This window comes from Peromyscus leucopus, chromosome 9 (assembly GCF_004664715.2).
Source record: "Peromyscus leucopus breed LL Stock chromosome 9, UCI_PerLeu_2.1, whole genome shotgun sequence".
NCBI classification, from domain to species: Eukaryota; Metazoa; Chordata; class Mammalia; order Rodentia; family Cricetidae; genus Peromyscus; species Peromyscus leucopus.
Window position 1 is genome coordinate 22868934 of NC_051070.1, and position 15759 is coordinate 22884692.

The following is a 15759-nucleotide window of genomic DNA, read 5'->3' on the forward strand; positions in this document are numbered from 1 at the left end:
CTATGGAAGTCAGTAGACAGCTTTTGAAAGCTGATTTTCTCCTTCCTTTATATGGGTCCCAGGGGGTCAAGTTCAGGCTTGCTGTTCAAGTATCTTGAACACACAGAGCCATCTCTTCAGTCATAGTTTGTATTTTATACAAAGCAAAATTACTTAGTATAAGATAATAAAAAGTTCTTAGTTATTGAAAGTATTTTCTCGTAAGAATGACTCAACATTTGAAAACCTCCTACATTTTCCTCAAAAGATTTAAAAAGATTTTCCTTATTTTTATGTACCTGGGTGTTTTGCCTGAATGTGTGTAGACATCACCTGTATGCAGTGTCCATGTAAGCTGTAATAGGGCATTGATCTTCTGGAACTGGAATTACAGGTGGCTGTTAGCTGGCATGTGGGTGCTGGAAATTGAACTTGGGTCCTTTTAACCACTAAGCCATCTCTCCAGCCCCATTTTCTCAACATTTTAAGTTTTTCCCCACCAGAGGACAGTAATTAGGTATAGTTTAACAATGCATCCAATATTTACAATGTTGCATGTTAACAAGTTGGTTTTTGATTCATTGCTTTTCTTTCTTTCTCTTTTCTTTTTCAAGCAAGAAGAGATGAACTCCAGTCTAGAAAAGTTAAGTTAGACTATGAAGAAGTTGGTACATGTCAGAAGGAAGTCTTAATCACATGGGACAAGAAGTTGCTAAATTGCAGAACTAAAATCAGATGTGACATGGAAGACATTCACACGTCCCTTAAGGAAGGTATTGACCATTTTCATAACTTTTTATTTGTGGAAGGCTGTGGAAGTGTTTCTGATTTATGAAGTAGAAACAAAGTATTGTCTTATAGCTTGCTTATAAAGAAAGGAAAATATAATGCTATATGGATGGATGGATTTTCTGTTTCCACCTATACCCCGCTAATAAGATTGATGAGAAATTGATGATGCTGTCCCCAGAAAGATTGCTGACCTTATTATTACTCCTTCATACTTACTACAACTTTTCCGATGCTTGGTGTCCTTGTTTACTGAAGAAGAGATGCTTAGTAGAAATCTCTAATTGTTGCCATAAAATAGTGCAGACTCACCAACTTGACTCATCCCCATCATTTGATCAGAAATATTTATTTACATCTAATAATGGCGAAGGGTCTATAGGAGAAGACTTGTTAAAATATGCTCCTGTTAGCACGCTGGAGAACATGAGCTGAGGGTGGCGTGCAGAAAGGAGAACTGTGGTTTTTCACTCTGACGTGGCTCATTTACTGTGACTTCATGGCTTTATTCCCATACTCGTGATCTGACTTTTGCATCTCTTGTGTTGTAGGGGTCCCCAAAAGTCGGCGAGGGGAAATTTGGCAGTTTCTAGCATTACAATACCGCTTGAGGCACAGGTTGCCCAACAAACACCAGCCTCCAGACACCTCTTACAAGGAACTTCTGAAGCAGCTCACTGCTCAGCAGCATGCCATACTTGTGGATTTGGGTATGTCTCTGAAGTGGATTGTTATTTACAAAAGGAAAAGCCATCTTAGTGTTTGTTGGTTGGCAACATTGATAAAGAAGGTTTGTTGGCATCTACTGAGGGGCTGACTGCTTTGTCTGGGTAAGTTGGCCTTATATTCTGAATAAAGAACCATGAGTGGAATATTCACCCTCAAACTATCCCTCTGAAATGGGAATCACTATGAAGGTCATATTATGGAGTGCTCTCAGTTACTGAATTTTGAACAACTGGTGTGTGTGTGTGTGTGTGTGTGTGTGTGTGTGTGTGTGTGTGTGTGTGTGTGTTTATAGTGCTGGAGATAAAACCCAAGGCCTTGTGCATGCTAGGCAAGTGCTCCTCCACTGAGCTATCCACTCAGCCAGGCAACTCTGTCATGATCGGTGTTGATTTTGAAATAGGTTAAGAGGGTAAAGAATTATTTAACAGGAGTTTGAAGACTTTCAGACATTGCTGAATACCAGCTTTTAGCAATCACTGTAAAAAGTAATGCTGTAGTCATCCAAGTAGGGACTCAGGGGTGGCTAGATAATGGCAAATCAGAAAGCAAGCAGCCATAGGGGTGAAAAGGTGGGCTGATTATGCTCTCTATGAAGAGGAGGAGGGAGGCCACTTTCTAGGACCTGTAGCTACATTTTTTCTTTCCAGGTCCCGCCAAGCTCCAGCAGTCTCGTAGCCCACTTATAAAATAAACACACAGACGCTTATATTATTTAAACTGCTGGTCCATTAGCTCAGGCCTATCACTCACTAGCTCTTACACTTATACTGAGCCCATTTCTGTTAATCTCTATGTCGCCACGTGTTCTGTGGCTTTACCTGCTGCCTTTACATGCTGCTTGCTCCCTGGATGGCAGGCTGGCGTCTCTTCCAGCTTCCACCTCCCAACCCCTCTTCTCTGTTTGTCCCGCCTATTCTATACTTCCTGCCTGGCTACTGGCCAATCAGCGTTTTATTTATCAATCAATCATAGCAACATATATTTACAACATACAGGACATCCCACAGCAAGGACCCCCAAAGAAGAGAAGGTATCCAGTAAGTGCTTAAGCTGTAGAAATAGTTAACACATCCCTATGGGATAGGAAACAAGTTAGCTGTGTTAATTCTGTGTAGATGGGTAAGTGCTTCCAGTCTTTGGAGGAATTTCCAGTGGCGGCATCATAAAGCAGTCTTTTAAATACTGAATTTAATATAAAAAGTAAAATTAGTATGGTTTTATTTTTAGTTTTTTGAGACAAGGTATTAGCCAATCTCAAATTCACCGTGTAGTCAAGAATTACCTTGAATTGACCCTTTCCATCTCCCTGAAGCCGGGATTATGGACTCCTACCACTACACCTGGTTTAGATGGCGCTAGAGATGGAAGCCAGGCTTTCTGCATGCTAGGCGAGCGCTCTGCTAACTGAGCTACATCTCCAGCCCCCGATAGTATGATTTTAAAAATCATTTTTCCCTAAAGTGTATTATCATATATATTTTACTATTTTGAAGTATCTAAATATTTCATATTGGTGTTTAACAATTTAATCTATATTTTTCGAAGCTGATAGACATCAGTTGGACAGATATGTTGTTTGAGTCCCTGGGGGGAAAAGAGGAGAATAGCCATATTAAAAAAAATCACTGGCTAAAAACAGTGTTGACTTCTGTTCCTTTCATTAATAAAGAACTTTTCTTGGGGGAAGGGCTCAACTCAATTCATATATTTTGATTCCAATAGAATGAAAGTGGAAGTGTTATAGAGAAACTGGACACTTGAGTCGTTGTCCTTGCTGTGGTTGTCAACGGGCTGCTTTGCCCCTACTCCTTTGTTAGCTGAGAACTAGACTTGGCCTTCCCTGTGGTCCCTGCCAGACTGTGGAACTGTGTTGGTAAATCGGTGATGAGATGCAGGGCTGGGGTGTTGCCGTCTAGATGTCCCTGACAAACAGGGACATCATGAGTGAAGTTTCAGGGAAAGAATGTCAGCAAAGATGGAGGCAGGATCAAGTTCTTGGACACACAGAATATTTATCACCTTTTTTTTTTTTTTTTTTTTAGCAAAAGATTCAAGGGAGAAATTAGATTGTTAATTTTAAAAACTGCTTATTTGCCTCTGCCAGTGGCCATCTGTGTTCCCCCCTCCCTCTCCTGTGCTTCCTCTCACTTCTCCCCCTGACTCTGCAAAGTCATCTTATCAGTTCCTGGAAAAACAGAACAGGAAAACAGAAAGCACTTTGAAGCACATGTGGTAGAAAACATTTTAAAATCTTACACTCTTGCAAATTCTAATTGACCCGAATAATCATTTGACAAGGAAGCTCACTTCAAAAAGTAGAATTCCTAAATAGACTACTAAATATGTAGAGCAAAATAAAACCCAAAACAATCCCTCCAGTGTCATATTACAAACACACAAAATAAAAAGTAAATCTGGTTGTAGATTACCAAGATATTGCCTTAACTAATGACACCTTATAGAATTTAATTTTGGTTAGAGCGTGGTCTTTACACGAATTTAGACTTTGCCTTGATTTAAACTCAACATAAATCTGAGTTCTGCTCCGTAGTATCTTTCAGCTATACCATGGAGGACAGATTTCTGTTGAATGATATTGCTTTTGTAGAAAGCAATGCTGCTTAGCATAAAATGGCTGTCTCTGTATCATGTGTGTGGAATACAGGACTTACATGGTAGTGAGGGGGAAGAGGAAGAGGAAGGGGGAGGAGGGGGAGAGAAGTGAGAGGAGCCTCTTAGATGAACATTCCCAGCAACTCCCTGGTTGACAGAGTGCTGGTCAATCCCATAGGTCACTGCACTGGTTTCCCTCTGATTTCTAAGCATGGTTCTTCTTCCCTTCTGCAGGGAGGACGTTTCCCACTCACCCTTACTTTTCAGTGCAGCTTGGGGCAGGGCAGCTGTCCCTCTTTAACCTGCTGAAAGCCTACTCTTTGCTGGACAAAGAGGTGGGCTACTGTCAGGGCATCAGCTTTGTGGCCGGAGTCCTGCTTCTGCACATGAGTGAAGAGCAAGCCTTTGAGATGCTGAAGTTCCTTATGTACGACCTGGGCTTCCGCAAACAGTACCGACCGGATATGATGTCACTCCAGGTGAGGCAATGACTTTTGAGGAATCAGGTGTCCAGGAGGCTTTCATCAGAAATCTCAGTACCAGCCATTTCTGAATCACAGTTCAGAGTTCAAGAAATCTAGGTCCAGTGTCTTAGAACTTGGGTAAATATATGGATAGGTGTTAGTCATTGTTTTAGGGGAGAAATTGAGATTTTGCTCAATACCCATGTACTTTGGAAGGCATACAGAAAGTGCTTACCAAGGTATGTAACTATAGCAGTCCAATTCCTACTTGGTAGCCGTGTATAGATCTACTTAACAGGTTAAATGTTGTTTTATTCTAAACAGTTTACTTATACTTTGTATCAGAGAGGAAACATTGGGATCACTGTAAAGAATTAAATTAACTCTGGTTTTCAGAAAACAATTTCTTTGTTATTAAGTTTCAGAGAAGAGAAACTGTATGCAACAGTGATTTTGGGCCACAGGCAGAACGATTTAGCTATAAATTTAAAATGCAATGTTTTTTTTTCCCATTAAAAATTCCTAATACAAATTTAACACAGCATAAGCATAGGTAAATTGGATTTGTACATTAATAGTCATTATGATTCAGGAAACATCACAGAAGAGTCCCAAGTGGTAATCCCTAAACACATGTATGTATGAGCAACATTGAATGGACTCAGTGGGTGTGTATATGTATGTAACAATGATAATTAGAGACGAGGTAATGAATCTAAGTTGAAGGGAAATGTGGGAATGAGGGAGTAGTCGCAATGATGTCAACAGCATACTATGTCAGAAATTCTCAAAGAAAATTATCAAAATGATCATTATATTTACTAAGAATACTCTTTCTAATTTTGGAAATGCAAATGCTGTAACATCTTGTCTGGCAGCCTTCCTACCAGTCCCAACAGTAGGAATGTTCTCCTCATAGGAACACTGAACTCTGTTCCTCAGAAAGTGAAACAGGACACCTTTTCATTGTCTAGATCAGGATGCCGGTAAGGTTTGATCCCTAAGGTTTTCAAAGATGGCATAGGTCCCTACGCCAGTGAGCCTGGCTTCCTTGAGAGGATGTCTGATTTCTTGCTTCACTCTGAAGTGTGGGTACTGCAGGCTCCACTTCAGTGATCTTAACTGTGAACAAGGGGCAATTTCTCCTTGCTTCAACATCAGTCTCATCACACTCTCTCTCTGCTGATTTCTGGGTTGAATGTACAAGCCTTCTCTCTGTTCTCTGAAGTCTCCTGTGGCCTTTTCCTCTCTTCTACTGTTCACCCTTCCCATGTCTCTTTCTCTATTTTGTCTCTTCTAGCTGGAGCATTGCCATGTTAAATGCACTGCAGAATGGAAGAGTGTTTTAGGGTTTTTTTTTTTTTTGGCAAGTAGGGCTTTATTATTAAAACTTCCTTTGTAGGAACCTTACATTTTCATATCTGCCCAAATCTACTTCAATGGAGAAAATACCCTAAGCTCAAGTTTTGAACATAAGGTGCAGAATATAAGATCCTTGAAAATAATAAAATGGCAAACATTTGTTTCTTCATTATGGTCTCAACTGAACAAGAACAGAATGTCTATCAACATGCTTTCTTTTTACTCTGCTAATTAGGTTTGTTTTTGATCTTTCCAAAATACTAGTTCTCCACCTGATGAACGCCCACCCTGTCTAGTTTCTAAACTGGAGCTGGCCTAAGGGAAATGTAGGATTTCTTTTTTGATATGACTTACTGAGATAATAATCTCATTACAAAACCTCTTTTTGTGTTTGCCTCCTGCCAAGCTGTTCATTTTATAGCCATGACTTCCTGTGGCCCCAAGTCCTTCCTTTTACAGTTTGTGTGGAAATGTAGTTTCCAAGGTTTGTGTTGTAGATAAGGCTCAGACGGAATCACAGTGTTTAAGTACAGTACTTTGTGATTCGTTTTCCTCCAGGGGTTGTCTTGTTTTTTAGTTTATGCTCTGGAAATCATTCCTAAATTTACAACATGCACTTTTATTAATTTATGTCTTTTTATAAGAAAAAGTTTACATTCAGGAGGAGATATTGGAAATCTGTTAGGAGACTCAAAACCAATTACTTTCTATAGGAAGAATGATGCTCTCTCCACATATGTACACCATACAAACACATAGTAGAAACCCTTGCTTATGAGACGTGGTTGAATTTGCACTGACATGAATTATGCCTTAAACGTCGTGAACTTGGATTTGAACATCATCTTTCAAGTTAACAATAAAAATAAAGACATGTTACTTTACTGTATGTGTGTGTTATTGAAAGGCTGTATATTGTATACACATGCAGATTTCTACAAGTTTTATTTTTCTTCTCTATGTGAACTGCAGATCCAGATGTACCAGCTGTCCAGACTCCTTCATGACTACCACCGGGAACTCTACAACCATCTTGAGGAGAATGAGATCAGCCCCAGCCTGTATGCCGCACCCTGGTTCCTCACACTCTTTGCCTCTCAGTTTCCTTTAGGATTTGTAGCCAGAGTTTTTGGTAAGTGATGCCTGTGTCCAATAAGGACAGTGTTATCTGTTTCCCTGAGATCATTGTCAATGAAGATCCCAGAGGACCAGGAGAGTCCTAAGTACTACTCAAATTTAGTAGAAAAGAATTGGGCTCTTATGTTTATTTGTGTGGAAAACCTAGAAAACACAGTTTTCAGATGTGGATCAGAGACAGACTCTGCATGTTTTTCTAGAGTTTTGTCTTTCTGGGTCTTACATCTTTCTCTCATCGCTTGGGGTCACAATACAGAAAAAGGAACACAACTTCTGTGCTGTTATGGATACTATTTCTAGTGACATTTCTTAGTCTTTTCTATTGTTAACACATCACTCTTGTTCCTGTCTCATTGCTTACATGGCTGCATTTGCTGCCACTGATGGAGCCAGAGCCAATCCCTAAGACTATGGCCAAGAGGCAAATCTCTGAATAGAGACAGGCACATTGTCGAGTAGCTACCCTGCTCTAACCACAGTGTTGGCAATGAAAAGCAGGAGGGTATGGCATGGTGTGTGTGTGCCTTCTAGGGGCCTTGAGATCTATTCACAGCTCTTAAATGGGTTCACCAAAGTATCATTTAAAAAAACAAAACATGAGGCTGAGTGTGAGTGTGCACGCCTATAATCTGAGCGCTTTGAGAAGTGGAGACAGGAGGGTTATGAGTTTGAGTCAGTTAGCTATGTAACAAATCCCCATCTGTTTTAGTTACTATTTCTGTTGCTGTGATTTAACACCATGACCAAAGGCAACTTGGGAAGGAAAGGGTTTATTTCAGCTTACATACCACAGTCCATCACTGAGGGAAGTTAAGGCAGGAAACTTGAGGCATGAGTAGAGTTAGAGGCCATGGAGAAGTGCTGTGCTGATTATTGGCTTGCTCCTCAAGGCTTGCTTAGTCTGCTTTTTTCTAATACCCAGGACCACCAGCCCAGGGGTGGCACCATCCACTGTGAACTGGGCGCTCCCACATAAATCATCAATCATAGGAAGATATACTGCAGATTTGTGAACAGACAGCCTTATGGAGGCATTTTCTCAATGAGGTTCCCTGTTCCCCAATGGCTCTAGCTTGTGTCAAGTTGACATAAAGCCGACCAGCACAGCATATAAAAACAGAAAAGGAAAGAAAGACAGCAATTACTATTCACTAGAAACTTATTCAGTGATGTTGACACAGACCTCAGTATCCTAGAGTGGGCTCCCGCCACTGCTGAGTTTTATACACTTGTCCAGAGGCCGTGGCAAAAACCTTAGTCTTTATGTACCACTGTGCTAAATTGAAGCTTTTTAATTTTTTTGGTCAAATATTAAGTGTTCTCTAATTTGAAGTCATTAACATGTTTTTTTTTTTAATTAGTATAAAACTCAGAAAAAAATCAGATTACAACAAATAGATAAACGTTAGGAGAAGCTTGAGTTCTGAGCACATATGTATTTTGTGTATACATACTCTGCATTGTGGCTTTGTGTACCTTTTTAACGGGAGGTCTCATATCCTCTTCTGACAAAGCTGGAGCTGAACTGCAACATCTAGTTGCACATTGTGAGCTCGCAATCCCTGGGTGTTTCTTGCCTGTGAGATATACACCACTTTTTTCCAGTGGAGTTTTCGCTTGTGCTTTGGATTCTTATAATGGGCCTCCTAAAAACCCTTTTAGATGTGTTTGTGTCTAATTGAAAGGATGTTTATTTCACTGGCTTTGGACTCTTTTTTTTTTCTTTTATTTTACAATACTATTCAGTTCTACATAACAGCCACAGATTCCCTTGTTCTCCCCCTTCCTGCCCCCTCCCCTTCCCCCCAGCCCACCCCCCATTCTCACCCCCTCTAGATCAAGGCCTCCCCCGAGGACTGAGATCGACCTGATAGACTCAGTCCAGGCAGGTCCAGTCCCCCCCCCCCCAAATTGAGCCAAGCGTCCCTGGACTCTTAATGTCATAGTTCATGATACTAATGTCCCTTCCCTAGCAGTCTGTTCCCTGTTAGAGATTGGGACTGATCATGACAACTGTCTGGCCTGCACAGGTCGTGTGTATGCTAAGGTTTTCTCTTTAATTTCCTACCTGAGTATAGATTTAATAGCATATTAGCTGGCTAATTTGCTTTTGGATTATGAAAATCTGAATAGTACTAGTTGATCACATTGATTTGTTGTTATGTTCTGTTGTGAAGAAAAACCTAAATGTTAGTTGTATAAATTTATTTGAACTTTATCTAGAATTCATTCAACTTATCATTAAAAGCTGTAAACAATATATAGACAGACAGATATATAATGTCTCCTTTTTTCCCTTAACCATATCTCAGATCCTTAATATGTAAGAAGAATAGACAGCATTCTGTGTCAGTCGTGTTAAACTTGTTTTTAAAAAAATAAAAACCAGTTTTGACCAGTTTTCTTTTACATGTTTTCTGTTTCTGCTACTGTAGTAAAACAAAGAATATGCTCTCTGCAATAGTAGATACACAATTTTGATTGTGAAAATTTTACCTCTTGTTCTAGATATTATTTTTCTTCAGGGAACTGAAGTTATATTTAAGGTTGCTCTCAGCTTACTGAGCAGCCAGGAAGCACTTATAATGGAATGTGAAAGCTTTGAAAATATTGTGGAATTTCTCAAAAGCACATTACCTGATATGAATACCACTGAAATGGAAAAAATTATTACCCAGGTATGATGTAAATGATCTGACATGTACTAAATTCTTTCACATAAAAATGTAGTTTGCCTAACATCTATTTTCTTTAAGGTCTTCTTTTGTCTGATTAGGCACATTTTATTTAGAAATGAGACGATTATGAAATTATCAGCATTGTAACATTGTCTATCTGTACAGGCACAGAAAATATGCTATAGTGATGCATAGTGGTTATTCCAGGAATCCTTTCAATTTAAACCAATGGTGAGATCTTGGTCAGAACTTGAATAGTCAATATGACCAGAAAATAAAGTGAAGCTCACTAGCTTTTGCAATATCACCAATTCTTTCAGAATTTATAAGAAGGGCCAGGCTTGTGACCTCAGCTACTTGGGAGGTGGAGGGTATGGGATCCCAAGTTGAAGGCTACCATGGTGATGTAGCTCAGTGATTGAGCATTAGTTTGTCCAGCATGCACAAAGCCCTGGATTTGATCCTTAGCACCATAAAACATAACTCATATGCAGATTATGTAAATAGTAATCAGTAGTTTCTAATTATTAAAATCTTTGAGTTAACAGGCATCGTTTTTGTTTCTATTTTATTATTTGTCAGTTTTTTTTTTAAATATCATTTTTGATTTGTTTGAAGCATGGTCACCCTGTGGAGTTCAGGTTGGCCTTGAATTTGCTTTTCTCCCACTTCTATCACAAGTACTGGGCTTGTGGGTATGGCCTGCCACGCACTACTGGCTGAAATAACTTCTATGAATATCAAGTAGTTATGTACCATGATTTTGGAGATTTGAAACCAAGTGTGTTCTCGTAAATCTCTGCCACCCCCCCCCCCAAAAAAAAAAAAAAACTGAAAATAATGAAATCAATGAGACTTTCCTGACCATGGGATGGATTGCTGAACTTGAGAAAGGCTTAGAATAAATGAATGAATAAATTTATTTATTAAGACCTTTCAGCTCCATTAACACATACATTCCAAATGCCCCTATGTAACTTTGCTTAGTAATCAGCAGTGATTGTCTCTGACACAGACAGTCATTGCTCCACAACAAATGTTGACCTGGTACTCTACATTTTGAGAGACAGTTACTAGATTACAGTCATCTTGATTGCCAGTTACCCTTGGACATTAGTTTATTCTTGTGACTTGGTCTCATTCTGAGGATGTTTCAATTGCGTAGAAATATTCTGTATGCTAATGTACTTAAAGTTAGATATGTATCTCGTTTGTTCTGGTATGGATCACCAGGCCTGTTTTCCCATTTTTGTGTGTTTTAGTGTTACCAATAGTGCTGGGAAATAAACATGAAGTCTGCCATTATACACTGCTGTATCTTGGTGTAGATACTGAAGGACAAACTAACCAACTCATGATGCCTCAACAGGTTTTTGAAATGGATATTTCTAAACAGCTACATGCCTATGAGGTAGAATATCATGTGCTACAGGATGAGCTTCTGGAATCCTCCTATGCCTGTGAGGATAACGAATCTCTGGAGAAGCTGGAGAGAGCCAACAACCAATTGAAAAGACAGAACATGGACCTTCTAGAAAAACTCCAGGTACAGAAATAAAGATTGTAATAACTATGAGCGTGGAGCCCTGTTTTCATGGAACTGCTCAGAATGATTAGGATATGTGTATGTAGGCTGAACCACTGAAGACCAACAGCCTAGCTGTCTCATTAGGTTCATGTGTTTGGAGGTCTACAGATGTACTTAGGAGCTTAAGTACCACTTGAGGGAGAAAAACACACACCCACAAAATAGAAGAATAGCAATTCAAAGTAGAATTTGGGTTCACCTTGTTGGATGTTATATATAATTCAGATAAGTTCAGGGAAGGAAGAATAAAACGAGAGGAAACAGGTATGTGGTTCTATGAGCTTGGGCTGGACTCTGAGAGATGAGCAGTGAGTGAGGTGCCTGTATGTGTGTGGAGGGGGCACAGCGGCACCAAACCCATAAGGTAGCAGCAGTTGAACCCAGTGAGGAAGATGAACTCTAGAGATGGAGCTGATGTCCCTTGTGGCCCCTTGATTCTTAGCCATACTCCTGCCCCTACTTCCAGAGCTGCACCTGCTCCAAACTAGGAAGCCCCCAACTCTGTCTCTATGAAGTCCTCTGTAAGGACCAACTAGGCGAAAACAAAAATCCAAAATGAGGGGCTCAAGGGGACAGAGGGCTTTCATGTTGTCTTACATCAGCTTTGATTCATAGAAAATTGTTAAGAAAGTAAAAGTAAAGAAGATGTGAAGTTGGGAAAGGAACATAGGGGAAGTCCAGAGGAGTTGTAGGTAGAAAGAGGGGGTATATATGATCTAAGTACATTAATACATATAAATACATACAAAAATATATATAAAACATGTATAATTATAGTAATAATTACCAGTGAATAAACACAAAATAAATTTTAAAAAAATATCTTTTTCTATTAATCAGTGAATCAATGTAATTTGTTCAAAACAAAAATGGTTGCTATACTGTTCCTTATTATTTTACTATTGCAATATCCACTGAGGTTTTTCTTGCTGGGGAAGGCATTTGTGCCTGTTTCCCATGAGTGATGGTCCTTCATTGCTACAGACTTTCTGTTGACAGTTCAAGGTAGTCACCATCAAGTTTCTCAATCAGTTGAAAAGAATGGAGTTCCAAGTATGTCTGTAGGAACCAAACCTGGGAGAGCCTTAGATTGTTGAAGGTGCTGCTCTTGGAAGGGATTAAGGGAGTTTTCCTAACACCCCACTTGGTTCTTCTGGGAAGTTGTTACCAAAGAGCAAGGCTGCCCCAAATGACCAATCACTTGGATTCCTTCTTAAACGTATGAGCTTTTCCTCACCAGTATGCTCAAACTGTGATGCATGAGAGACAGTGGGGATATGAGGAGTGCTTGCCAGAGTGAGTTTCATGTTGCTTAGACTAGCATCTCCCAAAACTATGAGATAGATTGAGTTACATAACAAAAAATCATCAAGGGTGTCCTTGTTCTGCCTTCAGTCAGGCAGGACAGGGGAACACCAGTGGGTATGAGTGATGAGCCCAGCATCATGGGGCAATGATACAGTAACACATTGCTGCTGTCATTAGGGACAGGAGAGAAATCATGTCAGTATAAAGTATGCACATATATATGCCTGTACATGTATGTCGTTAAATACACACACACACACACACACACACACACACACACACACACACACACACATGTATAATATGTTGCTGAAGTTTGAATCTAGGATTTTCTGGACGGTAGAAAAGTATTCTATCACTGAGCTACATCTTTGGTTTCCAATACTTATATTTTTGAGCATTCTAGGAAAGAAAAAATGAACTCCATTTTAGAGAATATTTTTGTATACTGAAATATACCTAAAATGCATTTTTTCAGTGTTTGTTCACGTTATTCTTTTAACTAATGTGATGCAATTATCTAATAACAAATGTAAGACATAATTGCTACTGTAATAAAGAACCAGACTCCTCAAATTTTTTAATATGGAGCATTTTTTTTCTTGACAAACAGGTAGCTCATGCTAAAATCCAGGCCTTGGAATCCAACCTAGAAACTCTTTTGACCAGAGAGACCAAAATGAAGACTTTAATACGGACCTTGGAACAAGATAAGATGGCGTATCAAAAGTCAGTGGAGCAAATCCGGAAGCTGCTACCAGCAGAGGCGCTGGCCAACTGTGAATTGCTGCTGCGCGACCCGACTTACCCCAGTAATGACAAAGCCAAGACAGGAAATAAGCCATAGTTTCAGACGAGGCCTCAGCATAGCGCTTCCTGACAATACTCGGAAGGAGGCACTGTGCACTGCTGACTTAATGCCAACCAGAAATCTGGTGGGACACCTACTACTGGTGCTGAGATCATCAGTAGGTGATGTAGCTCTCCTCAGAGCGCTCCACTCCTAAGCCATCCCAGACATCCAGACTGTATTTTCTTCTGGTTGTCGCCAACTATGTATGTAAATATACATAAGTGGACATAAAGATTCATGCTTTCCAATCAAATGGTAGATGTGTATTCAAAGCAATTTTTCTTTCTCCGTCAAAACTTCATGAAATCCACATCAAAGGGGAGTTCAAGTGAGATTGTCCTTTGGACACACATGGTATCTTTTTGTTTTTCTAGTGAAACGAATCTAGAACATCTTTGTATATTGAAATATACTTGAAAAAAAAAATGAATGTATTTTCCCCTACCCCTAAAGACTAGCATGTTTCACTCAGCGTGGTAGGCAGACACATTTCTGTAGCTGTATGTGTCTGTGTCTATATAAGGGACATGACAAGCTGCCAGTCTCGCCCCTGGGAGTCTCTTAGGAAGGTGGGGCCCTTCTGCCCTGCCCACTGTGTGATAACCAGCATCTCAAATTTTCACTCATCTTGAGTCTGGTTAGGCTTTGCTTGAGACACAGGGACAAAGCAGGACCTTGTGGCTGAGTCCACCCACCTCAAGGTGAAGAGGAATGTTGCTAATTTTCTAGCAGATTAGACCAGCATTGATATTCAAACTGAAAATATCAGGCCTCAAAAACACAATTAAGCTCCTAAATTGTCTATAGTAGTTCTTTGCCTTTTTATTTAGGTGACTTCAACAGTGGTAAATAGTTGCTTGGTGCTGTATTTACCAAGTGACAGGGGTTGCTATTTTCTCACAAAATTATGGGAGCTTTCCACATACTTCCTGTGACCTTCAGTTTAGAATAGGGAAATAAAAGGATGATTGATTTTCCAAAGATGATATACCGTGTTGAGTTGTTTTTTTATGTTTTGCTCAATAACAGAACACCTTATTAATCATTTTCCCCTTTCATGTGAAAAATTTAGAACTGTGAAATGTTTAGGAACGAACTGTATAAAGCACAATGGAAGGGAAGTAAGATGTCTCCAACCCAGTTAAAACCTGTACAATTCTGTATTTGGACTCCTGGCTTCTGACATGTATAGATCACTTGTTATAGAATGTTCACGCATGCTGGGTGCGTGGATGGAAAGGAATTTTCCCAGTGCACGTTCGGTCCCTGAGAATGGTGCCTCTGAACATGAAGGCGGCATTTTTGCCTTTCCAAACAGTGTTTATTGTCGCCACCTTTTGCAGTCCTTGTCTTTTTGCGGATAGGTTATTTGGGCGTAATTTTCCTCAGAGAGTTTATTAGACAGAAGATGAAGTTTTATTATGTAACTCACAGGTCAAGATGTAAAGATTTCAGAAGACACAGATCAGTAGATGCCAAGCATCTATAAACCCTTCTAGGCTGTTCCCTACTTGAATGTCGCAAGTCTTGGGATCGGGGTGTCCTTGGATCCAGAGGGTTTCCTCCCTCAAACAACCAACCAAGTCTTATGACTTAGGAGAGTTGATACAGTTTCTAGAATCTAGGAAGTGCTCATTCTAGATTTTCTGTTTGGTTGAGGGTCATTAGCTGATCAGTTGCTTGTATCTTCTGAAAATTTCTTTGTTTGTAGCATCTTTTATTCTCCTACCAAGATGAAGAGGAGCACAGTCTTACTTTCTGATGTTAGAAATTGCCTTATGGGTGTGATGCACAGGTGGTGGCTGAGAGGTCTTCGTGTTGGGGAAGGAAATATTTTCTTTCTGTTTCTCAGTTAAAAGTGAACTATATTCTAAATGTTCAAAGTCAGACAATGTCGTTATAGTATTTTCTTGTAAAAATGATTTTTCTTTCTCATTTGTGACTTTAAAAAATGTTACACCGGTTGGTTCTGCTTTGTCATTTTACCTCTCTATCAGGTCATGTAATGTCTAGTTCATTTCCAATAAATATGTTGCTGCCATTTCCTGAGTGTTGCTGTTGTTATTTTTTGGGGTAGGGTAGAATAGGGTGGGGTCAAGCTCTTGCTTAGAGACTTGAAGTCAAAACCTGCATGGGTTGGATTGATGCTACCTAAACATGAAAATGCTGAACATTCTCATGAAAGGAATCCAGGACAACAAATATAATTTAAGACAATTATGAAAATATATTGTTACCAATTTCCAACTTCCTTCATAA

At 39.6% G+C, this 15759-nt stretch overlaps 1 protein-coding gene across 3 annotated transcripts in view; it reads left to right on the top strand.

Moving 5' to 3' along the window:
- Nucleotides 1-15543, top strand: part of Tbc1d4 (TBC1 domain family member 4) — a 153978-nt gene extending 138435 nt beyond the window's left edge. For all 3 annotated transcript variants that reach the window (XM_028864767.2, XM_037208352.1, XM_028864771.2), the window contains 7 exons: nucleotides 594-752; nucleotides 1320-1478; nucleotides 4345-4589; nucleotides 6909-7068; nucleotides 9582-9751; nucleotides 11121-11297; nucleotides 13261-15543. In XM_028864767.2, coding sequence (XP_028720600.1) covers nucleotides 594-752; nucleotides 1320-1478; nucleotides 4345-4589; nucleotides 6909-7068; nucleotides 9582-9751; nucleotides 11121-11297; nucleotides 13261-13494 — 1304 coding nt within the window. In that variant the 3' untranslated portion in view covers nucleotides 13495-15543. The remainder of the gene's footprint in view (nucleotides 1-593; nucleotides 753-1319; nucleotides 1479-4344; nucleotides 4590-6908; nucleotides 7069-9581; nucleotides 9752-11120; nucleotides 11298-13260) is intronic.
- The last annotated feature ends 216 nt before the right edge of the window (nucleotides 15544-15759 follow it).